The 23,298-nt window shown below is 43.1% G+C and overlaps 1 protein-coding gene across 7 annotated transcripts in view; it reads left to right on the top strand.

The window, feature by feature from the left end:
• The first annotated feature begins 428 nt into the window (after positions 1–428).
• Positions 429–23,298, top strand: part of tnca (tenascin Ca) — a 38,377-nt gene continuing 15,507 nt past the window's right edge. For 3 of the 7 annotated variants that reach the window (XM_055052339.1, XM_055052336.1, XM_055052341.1), the window contains exons 1-12: positions 429–805; positions 8,485–9,032; positions 9,328–10,641; positions 10,981–11,244; positions 11,329–11,444; positions 12,091–12,244; positions 13,473–13,742; positions 15,631–15,816; positions 16,988–17,077; positions 17,219–17,482; positions 18,168–18,566; positions 20,994–21,419. In XM_055052339.1, the coding sequence (XP_054908314.1) occupies positions 8,570–9,032; positions 9,328–10,641; positions 10,981–11,244; positions 11,329–11,444; positions 12,091–12,244; positions 13,473–13,742; positions 15,631–15,816; positions 16,988–17,077; positions 17,219–17,482; positions 18,168–18,566; positions 20,994–21,419 (3,946 nt within the window). In that variant the 5' untranslated portion in view covers positions 429–805; positions 8,485–8,569. The remainder of the gene's footprint in view (positions 806–8,484; positions 9,033–9,327; positions 10,642–10,980; positions 11,245–11,328; positions 11,445–12,090; positions 12,245–13,472; positions 13,743–15,630; positions 15,817–16,987; positions 17,078–17,218; positions 17,483–18,167; positions 18,567–20,993; positions 21,420–23,298) is intronic. The other 4 variants (XM_055052340.1, XM_055052338.1, XM_055052337.1 and 1 more) reach the window with 3 other exon arrangements.

Here is a 23,298-nt window from a genome sequence, read left to right as displayed (position 1 = left end):
CTTCTTATCCACGGCAGCTCCTCAGCGACGGTTTCACTGAACTTTACAAACACTTCCCCGCTTCAATCGTGAAGTCGGACAATCCCACATCATTACAGCAAAGTGAAATGGCCTGAAGGTAGACGTCTGCCATGCTGTCTGCAGCCTTTCTGAGACTCTCCTCTCATTTTGCTCTCCTTTCTCTACCCCCCTCTCCCACCGCGCCTCTAATTTTCCTACTCAACCACAAGGTCCGCTCTTTTCCTGTCATGACTCCCGGTAACAGTGGCATCTCATTTAGAGGCAGCAGGCCAGCTCTGCATCCATTAGCTGCAGCGGAGACGGGGAGGGAAGGACAGGGTGGCAAAAAAAAAAAAAAACAGCAGGGAGGGAGAATGACGGCTATTTAAGGGGCTGGAGTTTAAAAAGCAATGGGTGTCTGACCTAAACACTCCTCAGGCTTTAAAAGACATTTCCTCCCACACCAATTCTCCCTCTCCTCCCCCCCTCTCGCTCTCTCTCTCTCTGCTTTTCTTTTCTTCTCCTTTTTTCTTCTTTGACTCACTCCTCCTGTCAGAATCGGAGCTGAGCCCCAGCCGGAGTCTGTGAGCGCTGAGGGACGACAAGGAGCTCTGGCTGAGGGAGGATCGACGGAGCCGTCTGCCACCTTGCTCGGAGCGGCGACAGAAGACGGAGCGAAAGCATCCTCCTTTCTTCTTCTCCTCCTTCCCCCTCAAGCCAGCCGAGCTGAATCAGGAAGGAGTCTGGAGGAGCTCCACATGTTGAACGCAGAAAATCTGATCTGATCTGATCACGGCAAACGCAGGTAAGAAGAGACATTCATAATACATAAGAGCAAAAAAAAAAAAAAAGCTTCCTATTGTTTCGGATGTTGCAGAAGTGATTTCTGTTTTCCAGGTTTTGCCCCTATTGTGTGCACAAGTTGTCAAGTTTGACTTCAGTTCCTGGAGAGATCAAATAAAATCAGTGGGTGCCGCATGGGGGGGATGAGGGAGTCATGAAATCCCCTCATCCGCTGAGATTTTGCATCCTTTTGCAGATCCAGTTTTTTCCCCTCACCACGAAGCTGAAATAAAATAAAAAGTGGGCTGCAATCAGAGAGGGGCAGGAATATCTCTTCCCATCCAGTCCATTTCAGTTGAGCTTAATTGAAGTCCAAATGTGGTAGATTTGAGGTTTTTTAAAAATATTTTTGGTGGAAAGTTTGAGTCACAGGTTCCAGTTCACGCTCAGCTGATGAGAATCGGAACCGTTCGTCCTTTGAAGTCCTGTCCACTAGCGTGGATTTCTGCCTCCCACAGAGGAGCCGGAGGGGCTTTTCGGTGTGAGCCTGGATCCCTAAGATGTGAGCTCACACCCCCCCAAAACCCTCCAGACCCCTGGACCTCCCAGATGGACAGCCGGGTTTCGGCTCGTCAACACATTCCAGACACCCGGGGGGCGTCAGGGTGGCTGATCGTAACTCACCTTCACACTCAGCCTTGGTTTTCCTGTTGAAGGTGTTTAGATTGTTCTTCAGCTTCTGGTTAGCAGTGGCTGCAGAAACCTGAATAAGGGTTTGTTTTTGTTTTTTTAAAGTGTTTCTGTTTCTTTTAACAGAGCGTTGTGTTATGTAACACCAGCCTCTGTTCAGCATACAACCTTCAGCTCTTGAAGCATTTCTTCTGATATTTAGTGGAATCACGTTTTAGTCCCAAGAAAATTATTTTCCACTTCAAAATTACTCTGTAATTTTTGAAGTGTGGGGGGGAAACATGGATGGTTTTCTATGATTTTTACAAAGACAAATCAGGAGTATTTCCAATTCAATTGAGTTGAGCCCCCTTCACTCTGACACACTTAATAAAATCAAGTGCAGTTTTCAAATAGAGAGTTTCGTGAAGGGAAACGGCAGACAGATCAGGGAGGAAGTGATCGTGCACATTATTTTTGTCCCAGGGTCACGAAGGCAAATTTTACTGGACGATAAGTTATACCAGTAATTATTGCGATGAACGATGATATTGTTGCCTGAGATGATTTTCAAGCCATACGGTCAGGGCCGTGATTAGAAAGATGAGGGCTCTGGGTAAAACAAAAACTAAATAAAATCCAAACAAAAAAAACAAAAAAGCTATTCAGCCATAAAAAAACCCTGTGCATTAATAAATAGGTCTATACATCAGCAGGTTTAAAAAGTCCCATGTAAGATGTGCTTTAAGTTAAGAATGTTCTAGTATTTCAGTTTTGTCTTCATTCGTAGAAATGTAACGTTAAAAAAAAAAAAAAAAACTTCATATGAGAGTTTTGTATTTGGTACAATATAAAACATGAGTGCATCACATTACAAATTACAAATCTTTGGGGCGCCCCAAAGATTTGCGCCCTGGGCTACTGCCCCTGTTAGCCCTTTTGTAAAGTCTAATGCTGCAAGTTTGTGGCTTAATTTCAATTTAAAAATAAATATTACACTGGAACGGAAATATATTGTCAAAAAAATGTTAGTTATCGAAATAAAAATGATCTAACTCCTGATTAATTGATTTATTGCTTATTGCTACAGGTTTGTTCCAGAGGCAAATTTTAGTCTGCAAGAATAGTAAATCTGCACCCAACTATGAACACGCCATCTGCACTGTGAAACATGGTAGTGGCTGCAGCATGCTCTGTGGATTATTTGTGCTCAGTCGGGTCAAGGAAGCTAATTGTACGACCGTCGGTTCTAAACGAGCTCAAAGTTTGAGGTGTCGATGTTGGACTCGAATGCAAACAGGACACAGAACGGCGAAAATAAATGATGCCGGACAAGGAAAAGCGAAATATTTCTGAGCAAAAACATGAAGGGAAAATAACAGGAATGGCAAAAGTAATAATGAATGACCTCATTATCAGGTGGGGCGGTAATTATCAACATGGGAACCAATGTGAGAACGATAAACGGAGCAAGCTGCTGGTGACGAGGACTCAGGAAACTAAGGGAGGAACGCCACCAGACTGAACCAAATTGAGCGCCAGGGAAACAGAAAACCAAAACACTGAACCTAATTAAACACTCAGAAAGTTGGAACATAAAAATAAACCATGTGTGGATCATTACACGCATCAAAGTCCCACACAGCACAACAAATACAGGGCGATCCTGGACGAAAACCTGTTTTGAGACTGGAAAAAAAGCGCTGGTACTGGGGCGGAGGTTCACCTTCCCATGGCAAAACAGCCATAAACATGCAGTTAGAGGTACAACCAAACGCTTTAAGTCAAAGCCAAGTCACTCGTTTTGAGCGATCCGGGAAAAGTCCAGGCTGAAATTTGTTTCAGAAACTGCGGGTGAATTAAAAATGGGCTTTTTGTGTGTGTGTATATGATTTTCAGCCAAATTGACTGAAAATTAAAGTTGTTTGCGAAAAAGATGTGGCAGCTTTCAGAGCCGAGATTTATCTGTTTATCCGCCGTCATCAGTGGCCATGCTAAGTAACCTTAGCACACGGGAGGCTACCGTTCAGAGAACAACTGGGTCAAGTGCGCACACAAAGGTGATTGACAGCGCTAAGACCCGCCTCCTGACTCTGATTGGTTGTTTCTCGTTAGCATTGGGAGCAATGGCTTGTGGGAAAGATAACACGGGCTCTGTGCTGATTTATCACGTGCAATCGCAGCGAAAGCCAATGAAGTACGTGGTTGTGATGTTACAAAAGTGTGAAAAAGACTCAAAAGGAAGGAATTGTTCGGCAAAGCAGCTGCTGCGACTCGAAAGCCGTTAGCCGCCAATTTTCTAGATGGTTTTCCAAAAACGGCTAAAACCTTCTCACCTCTTCCGGGGATGTTTGGCATCCAGGCGTGCCCAGCGGAAACTTCTCGGGTAATCAGCTGCCGCATTGTTTTTTTATCGTTACATCAGCCGCAGCGACTGCTCCTGTTAAGCGGCGCGGGATCGTTTCCAGCTGTGCCAGATGTGAAAAGGATGTGGATTTCCTAATGCATGGAAACTAAACAAACAAACCCACAGAAAACCGAGCGGAGCCCTTGTTTTCTGCTGACCGGCCGGGTCCCCGACACTCAGTGTTTCCAATGAGGAGTGTGTTGGGCCGGGAGCGCGCCGCGGGGTGTGTGTCGGCGCTGCGTCACCCATCGGAACCGATTGTGCAGACGTGACCGAAGCGCCCGTGCGGGTTGTAATTTGAGATTAACCTTCTTTTCTCCGTCTGGATACATGACAAGCAACTTCATGGAGCTTTTTGGGTTTTTTTCTTTTTCCTCCTTGACTTTGCAAAACAGATGTCGTCAGTCCACGGCCAAAATTCCCAATTCCCATTTTTTTTCCACGTGGGAAATTTTTCCTGATGCTGCCAACGTGGGGGGAAAAAAAGCACTGAAGCTACAGCGAATGGATTACAGCTTAATGCTCAGGTTATATTAGAGTTTAAATTTTTCTCCCAAAAATCGTCTTCCCATGCCTGAGAGTCACAGAAGATGTCCTTGCTTCACCCGGGCCTGCTATCAATGATGCATTCTGGGGATTTTTACTGTAACAACCAATACTTCCACACACTGTCCAGAAACGTCACATAAAATGCGTGTCTCTAACAAGTTGCAGTTGCTTCATAAAACAATCCTTAAATTTGGATTATAGCCATGTCTATTTTTCTCACTTCCTACAAATTGTAAACCTGGAGGACATTTTCACACGCGGATAAAGAGGCTGTGATTACGCTGCAGTTCTAATACGGCTACAGGTTGAACGGATGGAAACATGATTTCTACATATGTGTTGTGGTCAGTTTGGCTTTCTGCCTGGTGTGTGTGTGCTGTATGAGCTTCAGGAGCTTCACCAAGGAGCCAGAGCCACAGTCATGGGAGAAATAAGCTTCCCATGACTGACATAGGAAGAACTTCATAAGTGCTAATGATTGCACTGGGAGGAGGTGAAGGAGATCCTTATATTAACAGATTGTCTGTCTCATATTATACTTGTCAATACATGGCGACTGCTGGACAAATATGTAAAAATTTCAAGATGCTTAGAGGCGCCGCCTTCATCTGTTGGAGCATTCATATGTTAGCATGAAGAAACGACTCTCGTAACACGAGCTAAAAGAGCACTTAGAGAAGAAGACGCTAATGCTGAAAAGCCAGGTTAGCAATTACAAGCTTACAACATGTCTTATGATTACTGTTTAGCCACAATGTTTGCTAGCTAGCAAGCTGGCTTGCTTTGCTCTATCTTGCTATATTTAGCTAACTACCTAGCTGTTGCTAGCTCTGTTAGATTTAGGGGTTAGAGTTATCTAGCTTTGCTCTAGCTATCTGTTTAGCTAGCAAGCTAGCTTTGCTCTAGCTATCTATCCATGTAGCTAGCTTTGCTCTAGCTATCTGTTTAGCTAGCTAGCTTTGCTCTAGCTATCTGTTTAGCTAGCTAGCTTTGCTCTAGCTATCTATCTCTGTAGCTAGCTTTGCTCTAGCTATCTCTCTAGCTAATTGTATGTCTGTCTATCTAACCTATATCACAAAAACAGCTAAGTTTTTTAGAAAGTCAGGTAAGAACTACTTATGGATAGTTTTCTGACTTACAGAGTTAATATTTGGCTTGTTTATATTTATTACCTCATTCCTATTACATAACTTTGCCTTCCACTTGGATGCCTTTACAACTCGTATGAAAGTTCTTCAGACCAAAAGATTTACTTTCGTCATGTCTGCCACACCATAAATATTCAGCAGTGCACGTATTTTATATATTTGGCCAAAAACCCTAATAAAGCATGTTTTTGCGTTATGCAAGCAAAGTCCAAAATCAAGAGTGAACTGCATCCAAACTCATGCAATAGGAGCCCTCCTGGGGACTTTATGAGATCTGTTCTGTACCTTGAGGATCACAAATTATCTTTGTTGCGGTAATGTTTTTTTTTTTCTAGAAGGGGATCAAAAAAATGTATACTCTAGAACCAAGTTTTTAGATTTACAGCTTTCAGTCACATCCCAGCCCACTCACCAGATGTGTGAGAAATTGTGAAACTCCAAGTCATTTTTTTTTTTTTTTTTTTTTTAAGACCTGTTGTTAAATGTAAAGATCAACAGAAATGCTGGTGACGGTGTGAGGGGAGGTGACACCAAAGGCACAGTGAAAAAAAATAAGATGAGACTGAGAAGAGGTCTTTGTAGGGACCGTGCTGCGATGGGAAAGAAAGTGGTTTCATTCTTTTCTCATCACTGTATGATCATCAGTTCACAGGACACAAGGTGAGTTCAAAGATCTCCACGGCCTGAAACGTCTTCTCCCTCTGCTGTGTTGTCTTTCCTCGACAGTAAGTCTTTTGGCGGACCTTGCAGGAAAATTCAGCACAACCCGTTTTCCTCCCATTTTGGAAGAAATACATTCATATTAAGGGGTCAGGGGAAACTCTGGTACTGGGATGAGCTTTTATTGGTAAGACTAATGCAGAGATTTTTCAGAATTATTTGAAATTTATGAGGCTTTCCACCCCCCCATTTCATTGTTTAAATATTTATAGCTGAAGTGTGAATTTTTACTTTGTCTAAATCTGCATTTTCTGCTGAACTACAAAGCCTTAGGAATGGCATGGCTTTGGCTGTTTTGGGGTTTCTCGTAAAAGATGTGGAAAAGATTGAATTTTTTTCAGTTTGATTCATGAGGTACTATTTGGACTTTTTGTATCCCTGTGGTAAAATAACGTCCTTTTAAATTTAGAAGAGGCAAGACATAACAGTTCACTGTCACGGCAACGGAGACGCAACAAACGCTGAGAAAAATCGTCTGAGGATGTTTTTCTTCCCGATTGCACTCCTGCGAATCAATCGACCCAGGTGCACGTCGTGGTTCTTTTTTAATTATTTTTATTTTTCTTTATATAAAAGTGCAGGTACTGGTCCTCTGTCTACAAGGTTTTTTTCTTCTTTTTTAGCTCTTCTGAACAGATGCTACTAATAAGAAAAAAAGACATGACACAATCCTTAAGCTCTGCCAATATGCAGCTTACTGTAAAGGAGCAACATGTCTACCAGACAAACCAGCAGACTGTAAGAAGCGGTCTCTATGACATTTGCAGGCAGGTCGAGGATAAACTTTCGCACGCCATTATCGTCGGCTGTCATGTAACTTAAAAAAAAAACAACAAAAAAAAAAAACGGAGGAAGTTGTTTCCAGTCATGTGGAAGAGGTCATTCATCACATCAGGCTTCTCTATCCATCTTCAGTCATCTGTCATTACTCAATCGCTGAAGAGACTCATTACGAGGTCTTCCCACCCTTGTTGCTCCACTCCTCCAAATCAGGTGTTAAAAGATGCGAAAAAATTTGTGGGTGCATCAGTGAATGGAGTGAATTAGGATTTGTTATTTTATTTTATTTTTTTTACAATTTTCCCCCTCCCGTAATTGTAAGTTCTGCTGCAGCAAAACAGCTGAGATTTTTCTACACTCGCGCCTCTAATCCCTGAAAGACGCTGACGTGCCAGCGCAGATGTGGATTCTTTTGTCTTGAGACATTTTTAGGGATGCGTAGCATTTTCTGGCACGCTCGAAAGTTTTTTATTTATTTATTTTATTATCATTTTTTTTAATGATGTATCTGTGGTTTGTTTTGACATCGATAGCCCCAGACATAGTTCGCTGCAGCGTGTGGATGTTCACAAACTGTGCAGACGTAGTAGAAATCTAATGATTCGCTCTGAACATCTGGGAGAAAAACTCAGACTCTGTTTTACGTTGACCAGTCTCTCAGTCACTTGTTGCAAAACTGAACCTCATTCAAATTCAGCTCTTCCTTTTGAGTTGCTTTACTTTCTGTAATACCGTTTGAACTTCTCTAATTTTCTGTTTTGCTTTGACTTCTGAAAATGAACCGGTTCAGAAATTCAGAAACGTTGTTTAGAGAGATGTCTCGCAAGCTGAACAAGATTTTCTCAAGCATTCGTCGGCGAAAACGACTTGCTCCTTCAGTGTAATCCTGGAAAAAGACTTTTGTCTTTTGAAAAGATTTCAATTCTGTTTTTTTCAATTGCTTTGGTGTATTTCTCTGATCAGAATTCAAATTCTCATCAGTGCTACTTCAACCTCTCCTACAATATACTGGTATCATGTCAGTCAACTTGCTTATTAATAAGTGCTGAATCGTCATTCCCTATATGACAAAAAGGCACTATTTTAGAATTGCAGTCTGCCTGTAGATTTGGCAGTGGCAGTGGAGGAAATGAACAAAGCCGTTCATTCAGTCTGTGTTGGTCACGCTTCCAAATATTGAGTTATCATGAACAGCCGCCTCGATGAGCTTGATGTGTCTCTGCTGATTAAAGCGCAGGCAAATCCTCATTAGCTTCATAGTGCCAAACTCAATAGCTGGGTGTCTAGAACCTCTGTACGAACCAAAGCGCAGAACAAGGGGCTGGTTTTTACCAGACTATTGTTTCTATTAGTCTCTACTGTGCAGTCATATTGCTTTTATTGTACTGGTAAATTTACTTAATAGCACTTTACCTTTGGTCTTTTCAGACTGTCCACTGGAACCGGGATTGCCCCTCAAACCAGAGGTCCATACAGATATTTTTTTTCACCTGTATCTTGCCCCACATCTATCATGGGCGCACAAAGTCTTCTGGGCTGCCTCCTTCTGTTTACTTTGATGAGTTTATCAACTGCTGGGCTTGTGAAGAAAGTCCTCCGCCATCGACGACAGACTCTCCCTCCCCATACAGAACACAATGCCACCCTTCCTGGTGTAGGCCACCCAATGGTTTTCAGCCATGTTTATAACATCAACGTCCCTGCGAGTTCCCTGTGCTCGGTGGACCTGGAGGCCTCAGAGGGCACACAGGTCCATCCCAAAGACGCAACGGCATTCGCTCCAGGCCATCATGTCACCGAACATACGCTTGATGGGGAAAACCAGATTGTTTTCACCCATCGCATTAACATACCTCGCCAGGCCTGCGGTTGCACCGATGACTTTCCAGGCCTAAAGGACCTCGTGAGCCGCCTGGAGATGCTTGAAGGAGAGGTTTCAGCTTTGAGGGATCAATGCAGCAGTGAGCAGCTCACAGGTAGGAGTGTCACCCAACAAAGAAATAGACTCCTGTGTTTGTTGAAATGTCACACTAAAAAGCGCTTTTCAAATATATCACATAATCCCCGGAGTCTCCCTCAGTATGAAGTACATCTGTTTGATTCATCTGTTTGGAGTGGTTTAGGTTTTATTGTGGGAGTGTAACTCTGTCTCTAAAGTACAGCCCAACGTCTCATGAATTACATTTTAATAAACCTTGTGGTGAAATGTTGTGCCAATGTGATGAGATACTCTGCAAATCATCCGTTTCTTCATCCTTTTTTTCTGTATAGGTGAGTTGGGAACAAAACCGTATTGCAATGGCCATGGAAACTACAGCGCTGAAACTTGTGGTTGCATATGTGATCCTGGCTGGAGGGGACCCAACTGCACTGAGGCCGAGTGTCCTGGGAGATGCCAGGACCGTGGCCGCTGCGTGAACGGAAAATGTGTGTGCTACAAGGGCTTCGACGGAGAAGACTGTGCCCTCGAGACCTGCCCTGTGGTGTGTGGAGCCCACGGCCGCTGTGTGGGAGGCGTCTGTGTCTGTTCTGATGGTTTCTTTGGCGAAGACTGCTCTCAGAGCCGGTGCTTGAACAACTGCCTGGGCCGCGGTCGCTGTGAGGAGGGAGACTGCGTGTGTGATGAACCTTGGACCGGCTTTGACTGCTCCGAACTCATCTGTCCCAAAGACTGCTACGACCGCGGTCGCTGTGTGAACGGCACCTGCCACTGCGATGAGGGCTTCAGCGGGGAGGACTGTGGAGAACACTCTTGCCCCTACAACTGCCAGGGCAATGGGGTTTGTGTTGACGGCAAATGTATTTGCACGGCTGGGTACAGTGGTGAAGATTGCTCTCAGCTCACCTGCCTGAATGACTGCAATGGCAGAGGAACGTGCTTCAATGGACTTTGCATCTGTGACTCAGGGTATCAAGGTGAGGACTGCAGCCAGCTTGCGTGTCTCAATAACTGCAACAGCAGAGGTCAGTGCATCAACGGACAGTGTTCCTGTGACGTCGGCTTCCACGGAGACGACTGCGCCGAGCTTTCCTGTCCCAACAGCTGCCGGCTGAAGGGTCGCTGTGTCAACGGCCAGTGTGTCTGTGACGAAGGTTTTGCAGGTGAAGACTGTAGCACGCGCGTCTGCCCATCGAACTGCTACGGCCGTGGGGAGTGCGTGGGAGGACGCTGCGTGTGCCACGCAGGCTTCGTCGGCAACGACTGCAGTCAACTGAGTTGCCCGAACAACTGCAGAAACCGCGGCCGTTGCGTCGACGGGCAATGCGTCTGCGACGAAGGGTTTAGCGGGGAAGACTGTGGCAAGAAAGCTTGTCCCAACGACTGCCTGGCACGCGGCCACTGTCTGGACGGCAAGTGCTTCTGTCAGGAGGGCTACACGGGAGACGACTGCTCTGTGCTGGCTTGTCCGGACAACTGCAACAGCAGGGGGCGCTGCGTCAACGGGAGGTGTTTGTGTGAGAGTGGATATGAAGGGGAGAACTGCGCGGACCTGAGCTGCATCAACAACTGCCAGAATAAGGGCCGCTGCGTGAATGGCCAGTGCATCTGCGACGAGGGGTACATCAGAGAGGACTGCTCCGAAGGTAAGACGCTCGACACACACACACATTGAAGGATTCTGCTGTTTTACTTGCTGGGAGTTTCCAGTTACCAACTTGATGAGAATATAAAATCAAAGTCAGGGTGATGTGATTTCCTTCTATTCTCAGTCACTACCCACTAAACTATTTTTGGTGAATGTGAAATAGGCTCTTGGTTTGTCTTTTTTGTCACACCGCGTCCAGATTGTATGTCTGGAGTTTGCATTACTGCCACATAACGGATATTCGCCGACACACAGAGCACGAGAAACCATCTGAAAACAAAACCACAACATCCTCTTTTTTTTTAAAAATTAAACAATAAAAAAAATTGGCTTCCAGTGTCTCCTCCCAAGACCCTGACTGTCGGAGAAGTCAGCACCGAGACCGTGGACCTGTCCTGGAACAACGAGATGCTGGTCACAGAGTACCTCATCACGTACGTCCCCACCAGTCCCGGGGGTCTCCTGATGGAGTTCACCGTTCCTGGAGATAAAACTGCTGCCACCGTCAAAGAGCTGGAACCTGGCATCGAGTACCTGATCAGCGTCTACGCGGTCCTGAGCAACAAGAGGAGCATTCCCGTCAGCGCACGAGTGGTTACAGGTATGTCACAAGTTTTGCTGCACTAAACCATCTAAAATGGGGTAAGAAAAAAAGGACTTAACTATTTTTCCTCCATTTTGGCAGAGCTCCCACAACCAGAAGGTTTAAGATTCAAGTCAGTGAGAGAAACCTCTGTCGAAGTCGTCTGGGACCAGCTGGACATTTCCTTTGACAGCTGGGAGATTTATTTCCGCAACACGGTTAGTATGCCCGCCGCTCCTCTTAAGACTTCCCTTCCTGTTTAATAACCGTCACGGAAAAAGTGAGAGGCGATAAGCTGTGCCAGCTTTTTCAAAACTTCAGCATAAAAGATTTATGTCAGTGCTAACCATTGAATTTGCTTTGACATAAAAAAAAAAAAAGGGAAAATCTGGATGTCAGCTAAACCCGCTGCAAGGAATCCGAGCCAGACATGCTTTGAAGGAAAATGACTGTGCCGGCTGATTAGTCAGAGCTTTTGATTTTCTATCCTCTGTTGACTTGTATTCCCTTTTAATAGGCTGTCCTTTTACTGACCTTTGCTGTGAGATTCCTGCTTAGATGCAAGTTTCTGAAATCAGCATCAGCACCTTTTCACTTTGAATGATTAGTAAAAACTGATGCAGATCCACATAAAAAGAGCAGGCTGTTTGCAACCTTATGTTACTGCGACACAAGATAATGCAAACATTAGTGGTTGTGTTCTCATGCATGCTTGTCTTGAATTTCTTTTTGTGCTTTCCTGCACTTTGTATTGAAACTGACATGAACTATTCAGTAACTCATGAATTTAGGCTCAGGTTTGTTCTCTTTGCAGAATATTTGTTTTCTTTTCCTTTTATTCCGTTGTTTGGCCTGTCTCTGCAGAAAGAAGAAAACGGAAAAGTCGTGAGCACCCTTCCACCCTCCCAAACCGACTTCCTCCAGTCTGGGCTCGGACCAGGACAGGAGTATGAAGTCTCCATCAGCGTCGTAAAGAACAACACCAGAGGGCCCCAAACATCCAAAACTGTCACCACCAGTAAGTTTCTAAGGTCCTCATCAGTGCAAGCGTTTAATCATTCAGCGAAAGCACTTTAGCGTCATAAAGACACTCAGTGAAAGTATTAAGTTACCAGCCGTCTTTAAAGGCTGACAAAAGTTAAATTGATGTTGCTGAGTGAAATTCCATAATAATGAGAAGAATTACAACAGGAAACCTATGTTGGTTTTGATTAGTTCACAAGGCTACATCATACCTGTAATTTTTCTCCTTTTTTTCAGCCCCTATCATGTGTTAAGTGACTTTTTTATTGCTCCAAAACCCAATACTAGATGTTATGAAATCCTTCCAGGACCCTTATGCAATGGTTGCATCCTGCCAGGCCAAACATCTTCAGATGTGTGTCTGGCAAAGCCATTTATGGTTTTTAAGGTCTGCGGTGAGGGAGCCCCCTGCGGTGAGGGAGCCCCCTGGATTTCTGGACCCCCACATTTCATAGCCGATGTCATTTATTTGGGAAGGTTGAAACTTGACGCAGATCCCAGAAAATGGCTGATAAAAGAGAGCTGAAAGCGTTCACAACGTCAACCTCCCAGAGGTTTTTTAAAACGTGGATCTAAAATATGAGGGACAGAGGTCTCCTCTACTTGTTACCACAGGAGATTTAGCAGGTAGTAAACACGAGGCTGGAGTGAAAGGGAACGACATTGTATAACAGCTTGTCCTTTTTGGATCAGAGGTTTTCCTTCGTCCACCAGGTGTCACGTTAGGTCTAATTTCCGTTGACTTTTCTTGATTGTCACATTGGGAACAGTGAAAGTGCATTTTGATGTATTGCATTGGAAAGGTTTGACAGAAACAGCTAAATTCGAAGTGGCTTCTACGTTTGTGCAAAAAATTCTTCTATGATTTCGAAGAGTTAATGTGCTGAAAGGGGGAGATGGAAACTTATTTGCCGAATAAATTCTAACGTACAGAGCAATTGCGTTGCATGCATGGCAGCCATGGTTTATGTCAACATTTATGTGTAGTATGGTTGATTCTCTCCAAACCAGTTGATGGAAACACGCCTAATTCACATTTTCTCTGGGTTTATTTTGCGACATCTCAAAATTCGCATGGCAATTAAATGGAAATATAGCTATTGCTTGGAACCTCAATAAACATTTTTAAGATATTTTCTCTTTCGCTTTTGTGTCTTTAAGCACTTTGTTTCCATTTCAAATTTCCAAAACTTTCACTTCACCTTCCTGACTTCCTGCCACAGAGATCGATAGTCCCAGGCAAGTGGAGGTGAAGGACATCACGGACTCCTCGGCGCTGATTAGCTGGTATCTGCCGGTGGCTCCGGTGGACAGGGTCACCATGTTTTACATGCCCCGCTCCGACCCCTCAGACGAAACCAGGGTGGACGTTTCCCCACCGGACAAACAGTACAACACCGACAACCTGAGGCCGGACACGGAGTACACCGTGTCGATCATCTCAAGGCGTGGAGAGGCAACCAGTGACGCCGTCACCACCACGTTTACTACAGGTCAGAGTTTGGTAAAAAAATAAATAAAAATACCCACAACATTTTGATTTATGCTTGATAGCAAGAGAGCAGGTAGAATACTAGTGTTTAATTTTGATAACATTTGCTGGTGCTGAGGACACCAGTGTCTTCATGAACACGGTGACTAAAAACATGGAGGTGTTTTGGGGGTGACAGTAAAGTTGTGTTAAAGCAAGCACTACGTTTCTGAAACAAACTTCTTCTGTGGATTTTGTCCACTTTTGGAGCCAAATCAAAAAGGTAGTGATCTTACCATTTCACAACTACTTAAGAGACAACAAGAGCAATATTTTTTTTAACCGAAGACTATAATCGGCTGTATGTGGTATACTGCCGATTCGTGATTCAGCATTCACCTAAAGTGTATGTTTCTGTGGAAAATGACTATGTGTAGTGGAAATGTATGTAAATATTGGAGGAAAAAAAATCTCACTTGTGAAAGTTGAATTTCACACGAGCACAACGTTAGTTGATGTGCAATTAACTGCCGATTGCAAAACACCCAATCCAGGAACGCCATTTATTTTCTTCAGCACTGATTGGCTGTACTCGCCAAGTGAAGAGGTAAGGAATACAGTCGATATGAACATCTATGGTAATACTGAGACGGTTTCCACTGGAGATACGAGCTTAAACAATGAATGATGGAAGATTTTCAAATAAAGTAGGATACTTTGTCCGTGGTCGAGGCTTATAACAGGATCCGTAGAGTAAATACTCCCTGAATTATGAGCGCTTATGAGCAATGAACCACTCTGCCTTCAGGAAACGTCGCAGTAACAGAGACTAAACAGATGGGAAATGATTTGAGCAGATGAGGATGTGATGTTAGTCTCGTGCATCCTTCTATTCTTCCTGTTCAGTTTTTTTTTTTGACAAATAGATCTTCATCGCCTTAGTTGTCGCTTCTCACTTGTCTCGATTCGAGACTGTGATCGGTAAACGGCAGCATTTTTCCAATCTACTCGTTTTGCCTCCGATTGACACAGTTTGCAAGCGACTCAGAAACCTAACTCCATGGCATGGCTCCTGTAGCAGCGTCTGGATATTGCTCTGCATTTCCTCCAAAACAGCAGCCAGGAAGTTAGCTGACATCCAGTTGCAAACACCTTTTAAAGTATGTGCAAAACAAAGAAGAAGAAGAAAAAACAGAGATAGTCTGGTGAAAGTCCTGCTGGAACAAAATTTTATACTTTATTGGCGTGTGCATTGAGAGCAATGAGGACCAAAGCGACATAATAAATGCAAGAATAAAAAGCAATTCTACCAAATGGACTGAACTAAGATTAGAGTATATACTAGATCAAAGACTGAATGGAAACTAAAACACAGAAACAGGAAAACTAAACCATCACCAAGCACAGAATATCCTTATTGGAACATTAGATTAATAATTCCCACATGTTTGGTTAAACAGCTGTGCAACTTAGGAATGACAGATATTAATGTTACACCACAGGTCACATTAAAAAATATTTGCCGTTTTTGACCTTCTTTCTTTAAAGTGACGGAAAAACGCTGTCCGTCAGGTGTGTGTGCGATTCACACACCTGACCACGTGGTGGCGATGCGCAGGCATTTTTAACTTGGAGTACATCGCAGAGATAACTGAATAAAGAAAATGAAAATAATCAGAGCATTACATCTGACCTGGTCACAGAACTCAATTCATCTTACTGCTGGAGGGAATCTGGATTTTGCTCTCGGTTTGGTGGACCAGCTACTGCTAAAAACAAACAAAAAAAAGCATAGAACATTTCAAAACTCAAAAAATAGAACATCTATTGTAAACTATAATCCTATCAACACTTTTCTAGTTACTTTTCTAGTTACTTTTCTAGTTACTTCCATGTTTTCTCTCCCTCAGCTCTGGATCCCCCTACAGACGCGCAGGCCGTGTCTCAGACCGACGACAGCATCACTCTGGAGTGGACCAACAGTCGAGCTGATGTCAGCAGTTACCGAGTGAAGTACAGTCCCATCTCTGGTTCCGCTCACGGCGAGAAAGTCTTCCCACGAGGATCAGGACTCACCACACAGGCCACCATCACTGGTCAGAGTGGGACAATAAACAACTTGCACTGCAAAAACACAGAAATCTTGCCAAGGCTTTTGGGCCTCGTTTCTAGTGTAACAATATTAGACACGTATGTAAGCCAAAATTAGAAAAAAAAGAGTAAATTTTCACCAAACAGCTCTAAAACTTTTTGGATTAATCTCAGAAATTGTGTCTCAAGTAGTAAATTTTTCGTTCTTGGAATTTTCTAAGTTTCAAAAAGTGGCAAATTTTTGACTTTTCAAACTCAGAATTTGAGGGGTGTTTTTTAGACAGTTATCTGATATCAGTCTAAATCAGAGTTTCTCAACCTTTTCTGGGCTCTGATCAATGAGTTTATGATGGGGCATCTCTGTGCTGCCTTCAGAAGAATGGGACATCAGAGTATCATCCATAAAATTTCACCCACATGGCATTTACTGTGCAAACCTGAGCTTTCAGTGGAAAAACAAAAACTCCAGATGCTTTTAATGCCATACAAATATGGGACAGAAACATGGATTATATCTTTATATAGACCTGTCTATTGGTGACAGCAGCGTCATCAGCCGGTGTCACGATGAACTGATGTGGTGACGCTGCAGTCCACCGCGGAGCTGCGCCAAGAAGATGGCAAACACTGAAGAGAAGAAGAGCTGCTGTCGATACAGTTGCAGCCAAGCTTGTTTTAATGTTGCACAATACAGTTTTAGCAAATTGCTCAAAGTCCAAACTGGTATTGTTGTGCATTTAAGAAGCAAAGTTTACCTTCGAGCAAACGAAGGAATCGCAGCGCCCCCTGCAGTCCTCTGATCGCCCCCGTTGAGAAACGCTGCTCTGAAACATCCTGAGTTTTTCTGGCAAATTATTGACCTTTAAAACTAATTAATTTTGAGACTAAACTCGAGTTTCAGAGTTTTTCTGGTGAAAATGTACTCCTCCTCTTTTTTTCTATTTTCAATGGCCCAAATATGCTGCCGTACTTTTGATCCAGATATAAGAGCTTGTTTTGAGTCAGTAATTTTATAATATTGGTAAAATAATATAAGTGAAATAATCTACACCAGAAATTAGACAAAGAACAACAACAGAAACTGTGTTTTTGCAGTGTGTGGATGAGTGTTACTCTCCAGAACTCCTTTGCTCTCGCCATGCAAGTCATTCACCCTCCATGTTGTTTCCGTTCCAGGGCTGAAGCCGGGGACGGAGTACGGAGTGGGAGTGACCGCTGTGAAGAACGAGGCAGAAAGCCTCCCCGCTACTACCAACGCAGCAACTGGTGAGAGGAGACGCCACACAGCTGTCCACATGCACTCCACCCAATAAATCCACAAAACGTTCTGTTGATACAAGCGCAGATAAAACTTGCGCTAGCACTCGGATCACGCTTCTTACGCGAGCCGCCGTGTCCCCTTGTCAGACCTCGACGCCCCCAGAGACTTCAGAGAGGTCCACTCCACGGAGACGTCCCTCGAAGTCGCCTGGCAGAAACCCCAGGCCAAGGTCGGCGGCTACAGGCTGGCGTACATGTCCAGAGACGGCCAGGCGGGGCGGGTGGAGATCCCGGCCTCTGAAACCAGCTACGTGCTGCCCGACCTGATTCCCGGTATGAGCTACACGCTGACGCTGGCGGCAGAGCGGGGACACAGGAGGAGCAAACCCGTCTTCCTGACGGCGTCCACAGGTGGGTCGCCCGAGAGTTTGGAAATTAATTTTACAGGTGGATGTTTTTTTTTTTGAGCAATGGTTTTAGATTTACATGCAGTCTGTTGAAAATTGGGGGAAAAGTGTCGCGAAAAATGAACCTGCTTAAGATATTTAGTCTTTTGAAGAAGTTTATCAACGGAAGACCTGATAAAACTGGTGAAGATTGTTATTGCTTTAAGGAGCACGAAGGCCAAACTAAGAAAATTTGTTTTGATTACAAGAATAAAAGTCATGATATTAATAAAGATGCAATATTACCTGGAGAATGTTGCAAAATTTTCTCCTACAACATTTTTCTCATAGTATTGTGACTTTATTCTTGTAAAAAGAAAAACATTTCTCAGCCCGGTCCTAAAGCTCCATCTGATAAATTAGACCCTGCGGCGCCTTGCAAAACGTACCTGACACTTATTTTCACCATTATTGTGAGATTTACAAAAAAACAAAAGAAAACTGTGTTTTGTTTGTAAAAAAAAAAAAAAAGGTTTAAGGGGAAACATCATTTTATGCAATATTGAGAAAGTCTGAAACCATAAAAATGTAGCTGTCACGTCTATTCTAAGCACTCATTTATCGATGAACATTTGAGTAAATCTTCTGGAAGCACTGGAGATGAGATGTCATTCTGTCTGGATTTGTGCCTTTTTGTTTTGTCCTTGTAGCCACTTTCACTTTTTATTTAGCCGCCTCAGATGACCGTGAACAGACGACCCCTACAGGCTCGGAGGGCAATGTCACTAGCGCTGTAATTTTAGACCCGCCAGAGTCACAGATTTCCGAGACGGAGGCCGAGGATGAGCGTGGAACGCTGACCGCCTCGGGCGTCGCGTTCGGCGGTCTTGACCTCTCTCGGGAGCTAGAACCTCCCGGCGCCTCCGACAGCGTCAGCGTGCGGTATAAGAACGCTCAGGTATCGGGGGGCGGGAGCGAGGGCCAGCTCCCTGGAGATTCCAGCAGGACCGGAGTCGGCGGCCCGGAGCCGACAGCAGAATATCAAACCGAGTTGTTTGGAATAAAGAGTAGCCAGGGACCTGCACTACGTGAAGCTGTTGCGGTTACAGGTACAAGGGTTTGTTTCAGTGAACCATTTTTCAGTTTCTCATTACAAAGCAGACCCTGTGTGTCACAGACCAGCCTCCATAACTCTCGCATGCCTTCATACGAACAGGACACATCGCTTCCACGCTGACTTATCTTTCCAAAAAGGCCAAAGAACTCATCCTGCTTTCTAAGGTTTTTCTTGTTTGTTTTTGCTCTTCTAAATTGCAACTGTTTTACTTTCAGGGCGCGTCGTGCCACTACTGTTAAAGTATTCACACCTCCTGAACTTTTTCAGTTTCTTTTTTTCTTCTTTTGTTAAGGACTCCACAAATCTGGCTGACAGTGAAAAGCCATAAGACGTCCTAATCATGTAGAAGAACAAATTAGTCCGAAACATCTTTATTTAGAATAGTAGAGGCTAAACCATTACCTAAATAAAACTGGGCATCAGCAGCATGACTGGAACATTTCACAGACTGTCTCCATCCAATCAGACTGAGACGGAGCTATTTGGCACAAGAGTGGGGAGGAATTGTCACTAAATGTTTAGAGTCTATAGAAGCAGCTGTTCCATTGCTTTAATGCCGCTAAAGCATTGACTAGTGACCAGGGCCGGAGGTAGAAGGACGTGGGCCCCTGGGGCTGGAGCCCTTTTCAGCAAAAGTGTATTTTACACTTACAAATAAATTACTGTGCACTGGTAGGTAGACCAACATGTTGGTGGGTACAAATATGGCAGATGACCACATGTTAAAGGAGGTGCTATAGATTCAGAATTATTATTTCAAGTTCTATTGATTTAATTATTTTTAGTCACTAATATTGCTTATATTAATAAAAATCCAACAATATTAAGATATCTCATTTGATGATTTTTCTAGTTTACTTGCAAAGTCTGTTTGTTGTAGTCCGTATATTCCTGAACCGCTTGCCTGATGGCAGCGGCACAAACAGTCTGTTTGGGCCACAGACTGTGCCGCTGCCATCAGGCAAGCGGTTCAGGAATATACAGACTACAACAAACAGACTGAGAAACAGTTTCTTCCCCACAGCCGTCAGAGCCATTACTCCCTGCCGCCCCCTCCCACACATATCATAACCTCACATACCCCCCACCCCCACACAGCCATATTGTTCTGCACTTGCACTGTCACATCATCTGCACTTTACCATAATTGGACCTGCTGCTTCTTCTTTGGTGTGGTTGAGTGCCTTTAGTTAATTTTAGTTGTATATATTATTATTATTGTGTGTTTGTTTATTTAATATTGTATTTTTTGACTTTGCACGGGAGTTGCAATAGAAATTTCGTTGAATCCTGTTCAATGACAATAAATGCTACTCTCTACTCTCTCTCTCTCTCTCTAAATATGTATTTGTAAAAAATAAAAAGAAAAGAAAAATAATAAATAAATCTTTGGGGTCCCCAAAAACTGGTTTAAGAATAATTGCCATGAAACTTAAAGGGGCAGTATTGTGTAACATAAACTTTTTTGAGCTTGACGTCACGTTATAATGATTGTCGGAAAAGCAGTTTCCACGCTTCCCAGCCTCCGCCTCACAGAGCGTGACTCCTCCACTCAGCTCCTTCAGACTAGCCAGCAGCAATTAGCAAAGCACTGGTAGATCTAAGCATCTGCTGAGCTCGTTATACGAGCTACTTCTCAGTGCAACATTAGTAAAAACATCGTTAAAGGTTTAGTGGAGGAGCCATGTTGTGATGACTTCAGAAAGAGCAGGAGTTTCTTAAAGAGACAGAGACCCGATTTCAAAGTGTTAAATTATATATATATATATTTTTTATATATATATATATATACGTGTGTGTGTTTGTTGATATGTAGCATATTTGAAACATCTGAAGTTAACATAGGTACTTGGTTGTGATACAAAATTGCACTACGTTCCTTGATAATACACAGTACTGCCCCCCTTTCATTTTAAAACAACCAAATGTTGATTGATCTCCATATAATCTCACCGACGTACTGGAGGTTTGAGACCGGAATGTAAAAAACGTGAAAGGGTTCAGGGGTGTGTGAACACTTTTCCAGGTTACTATTCCTCCTGCTGCTTGATTCACTTCTTTACTTCCATTCCCGCAATCTAATAATTCTCTTGCAGTCAGAAGAAAAGGCGGCGAATGTCACTCACAAGTCCGTCCGTCCAACTGACTCTTCAGTTTTGGTTTAGAGCGGCAGGAAGCCGAACGGCTGTGCATGGCTTCGTTAGTTGAAGAGAGCTGCGTACTTCCACTGCGGTGGGCTACTCAGCTCCTTCAAAAGGTTAATGGCGCCCGGTCAAGTGCCATTAATGGCTTAGATGGAGCTTGGAGAAAAGTCTGTGCAGAATTGTTTGTTTAGGCTCTTCTTGTTTTGTTTTTTTCCAAGGTATTCTACAAACTTAGCAGGAAATTCACAAATTTAACCAGCTTCTATCCACTGTAGCATCCCCAGACGTTCTCGCGCTGAGCATCAAAGAACCCCCGACGGCCCCGGAGCCCGCCAAGGAGGAAGAGAACCTTGAACGCGTCGATAAGGTTCACAGTGAAACGCCTTCAGAAAACGATGCGATGGTCTCTGGGGCCGAGATCGAAAGCTCAGGCATGGAGCTGATAAGCGGCCTCGCGGTCAACGTTACCGCCACAAGCGTGAGCCTGACGTGGTCGGCGCCCGACGCCGCGTTCGATGGCTTTTTGGTGGAGACGGTTGCCGTGTCGGCTGCAGCGGCGCGGCCTCAAGCGAACGAATTGCCCGGGAGTTTTAGGAAGGCCGAAATAGAGGGGCTGTTGCCCTCGACGATGTATGAAATAACACTGCAAGGGCTGATGGAAGGGAGGCGATCTGTACCGCTCAGAGTTTTTACTGCAACAGGTACACCGAGCAAAATATCTCCTGCCACCGGCATCATCCCAACCCCATCATCATCATCTCATTGTTTGTTGTCTGTCATGTCAGAGGCTCATGCTGGGTGAACGGCTGCTTTCCTGCCACAGATGGTTCATATTTCTGTCTTACAGGTTTTCTTTGCCTTACCATTGAATAGATACTGTGACCAGTAATGGGACCAAACAATTGGAAGGTTTTGGATCAAGTCCAAAACGTTTTGGAACATAAATATTAAAATTGCCCTGACATACATTAGAAATTTATAACAAAAAAGAGAAGAAAAACTAGCATTAAAAACAACTATAAATTATAACGTCCATAAAACACATTTTTAAATTTCACAAATTAATTTTTTGTGGTCATGAGGCTTACATTTTAGGAATAGTTGGAAAACATGGAGGATGGGAAATAGTTGCTCAAAATTAATATGACCATTATCAATAGCGATTCATTGTTCTATCAATTTATTTTCAGATGATTTATTTCAACATGATTTTCAAAATTTGAAAAAAAAAAACACGACCTGGATTCAATGAAGTAGTACGTTTAATAAAATGTAACAAAGTCATTTTTGAGGTAAATACTTCAGGCGAAAATCTCTCCGTCTAAAGGTTATAAATGTTATGGGTTTTTAAAACAAATTCAGCTGATCAGATCCGCCATTGTTGTTTTCATTATACCAAAACCCCCCAAAAATCTTACTTTATATCTCCATAATTGTGACATTTTGTTGAGCTCTTTGGGGAATCTCCACAGAAGTTCAAAAGTAGAAGGTCAAGACGCGCCGTTCTGAAGATGTTTAGTAAGTTCTTGCTTGTGGCAAAGCTAACATGTAATTTAAATGGCAAAGAAGGACTGAAGTAAATGAGGGCAAATCAGAGCGGTGGAAAAGAAAGAAGGAGTCCAAAGATTTTAATCCCTCTACTCAGTCCAAAATCTGTGGGTAAAATCCACCAACTGGCCGACTTTCACACAGAAATATAAATGTTTCCTAAAATCCAGTGGCACTTGGCAAGAAAAAAAAAAAAAACCCAAGATACATTACTGAAAGAATTTGTTTTTTCCCCACTAAAAACAGTTCTTGCGCAAAATCGGATCCATTTCCAGCAGAAACCCAGAATGAATGAATGAATGAAACGATTTGGATTTCCACAGACCGAACCACGTCATTATTCTGTTACCATTCTAAAACTTTATTCCTTTTAGTTTTCCTCCTCCTGATGATGTACTTTGAACTTATGTAGATTGACGTTTAAACACTTATATATTTAGTCACATTATTAATGTAACCTGTCTTGGTTTTAAAGGCTATTTAAAATAGCGGTGGGTGTTTCCTGCTGCTTTTTATTATACAAAAGTCTTAATAAATGCCATATTTTATATTTCAGTTGAAATCAACTATTGTGAATCCATGTTTGTGTGATGGATTGACTTACATTTAGTACACACTTCATACATTAAAACAAACAGTAGGGAGGTTGTATTAGTCTGAGTTGTTTTTCTTAAAATAACATTAGCGTTCAGTATTTTTTATTTATTTATTTATTTTGTCTTGAGCTAAACCTAAAAAAAAAAGTAAATTAGATGTTTTAAACAAGAAACATATTGATCTCCTTAAGCCCACACTTCATGCTGCTGTTTTAGGATCTGGTTTAACACTCAACGTGATTTTATTGGAAATAATTGTGAAGCCGTTGTTTTTTCTAACATTTGTGGCAAGCTGCTTTTATTTTTAGAATTTTTGGAACAAGTAAAACGAGAAACGCCTTTTCAATTTCGAACAAATGGTCCCCAAAATTGGCTGAAACGTTTGCTCTTGATTGAGGTGACAAGCTAAAAAACATGAAATAAAACCTCAAACATC

Source organism: Poeciliopsis prolifica, unplaced genomic scaffold, assembly GCF_027474105.1.
Source record: "Poeciliopsis prolifica strain line A6 unplaced genomic scaffold, Auburn_PproV2 SCAFFOLD035, whole genome shotgun sequence".
In the NCBI taxonomy this organism is placed as follows: Eukaryota; Metazoa; Chordata; class Actinopteri; order Cyprinodontiformes; family Poeciliidae; genus Poeciliopsis; species Poeciliopsis prolifica.
This window is presented reverse-complemented; position numbering and strand designations above follow the sequence as displayed.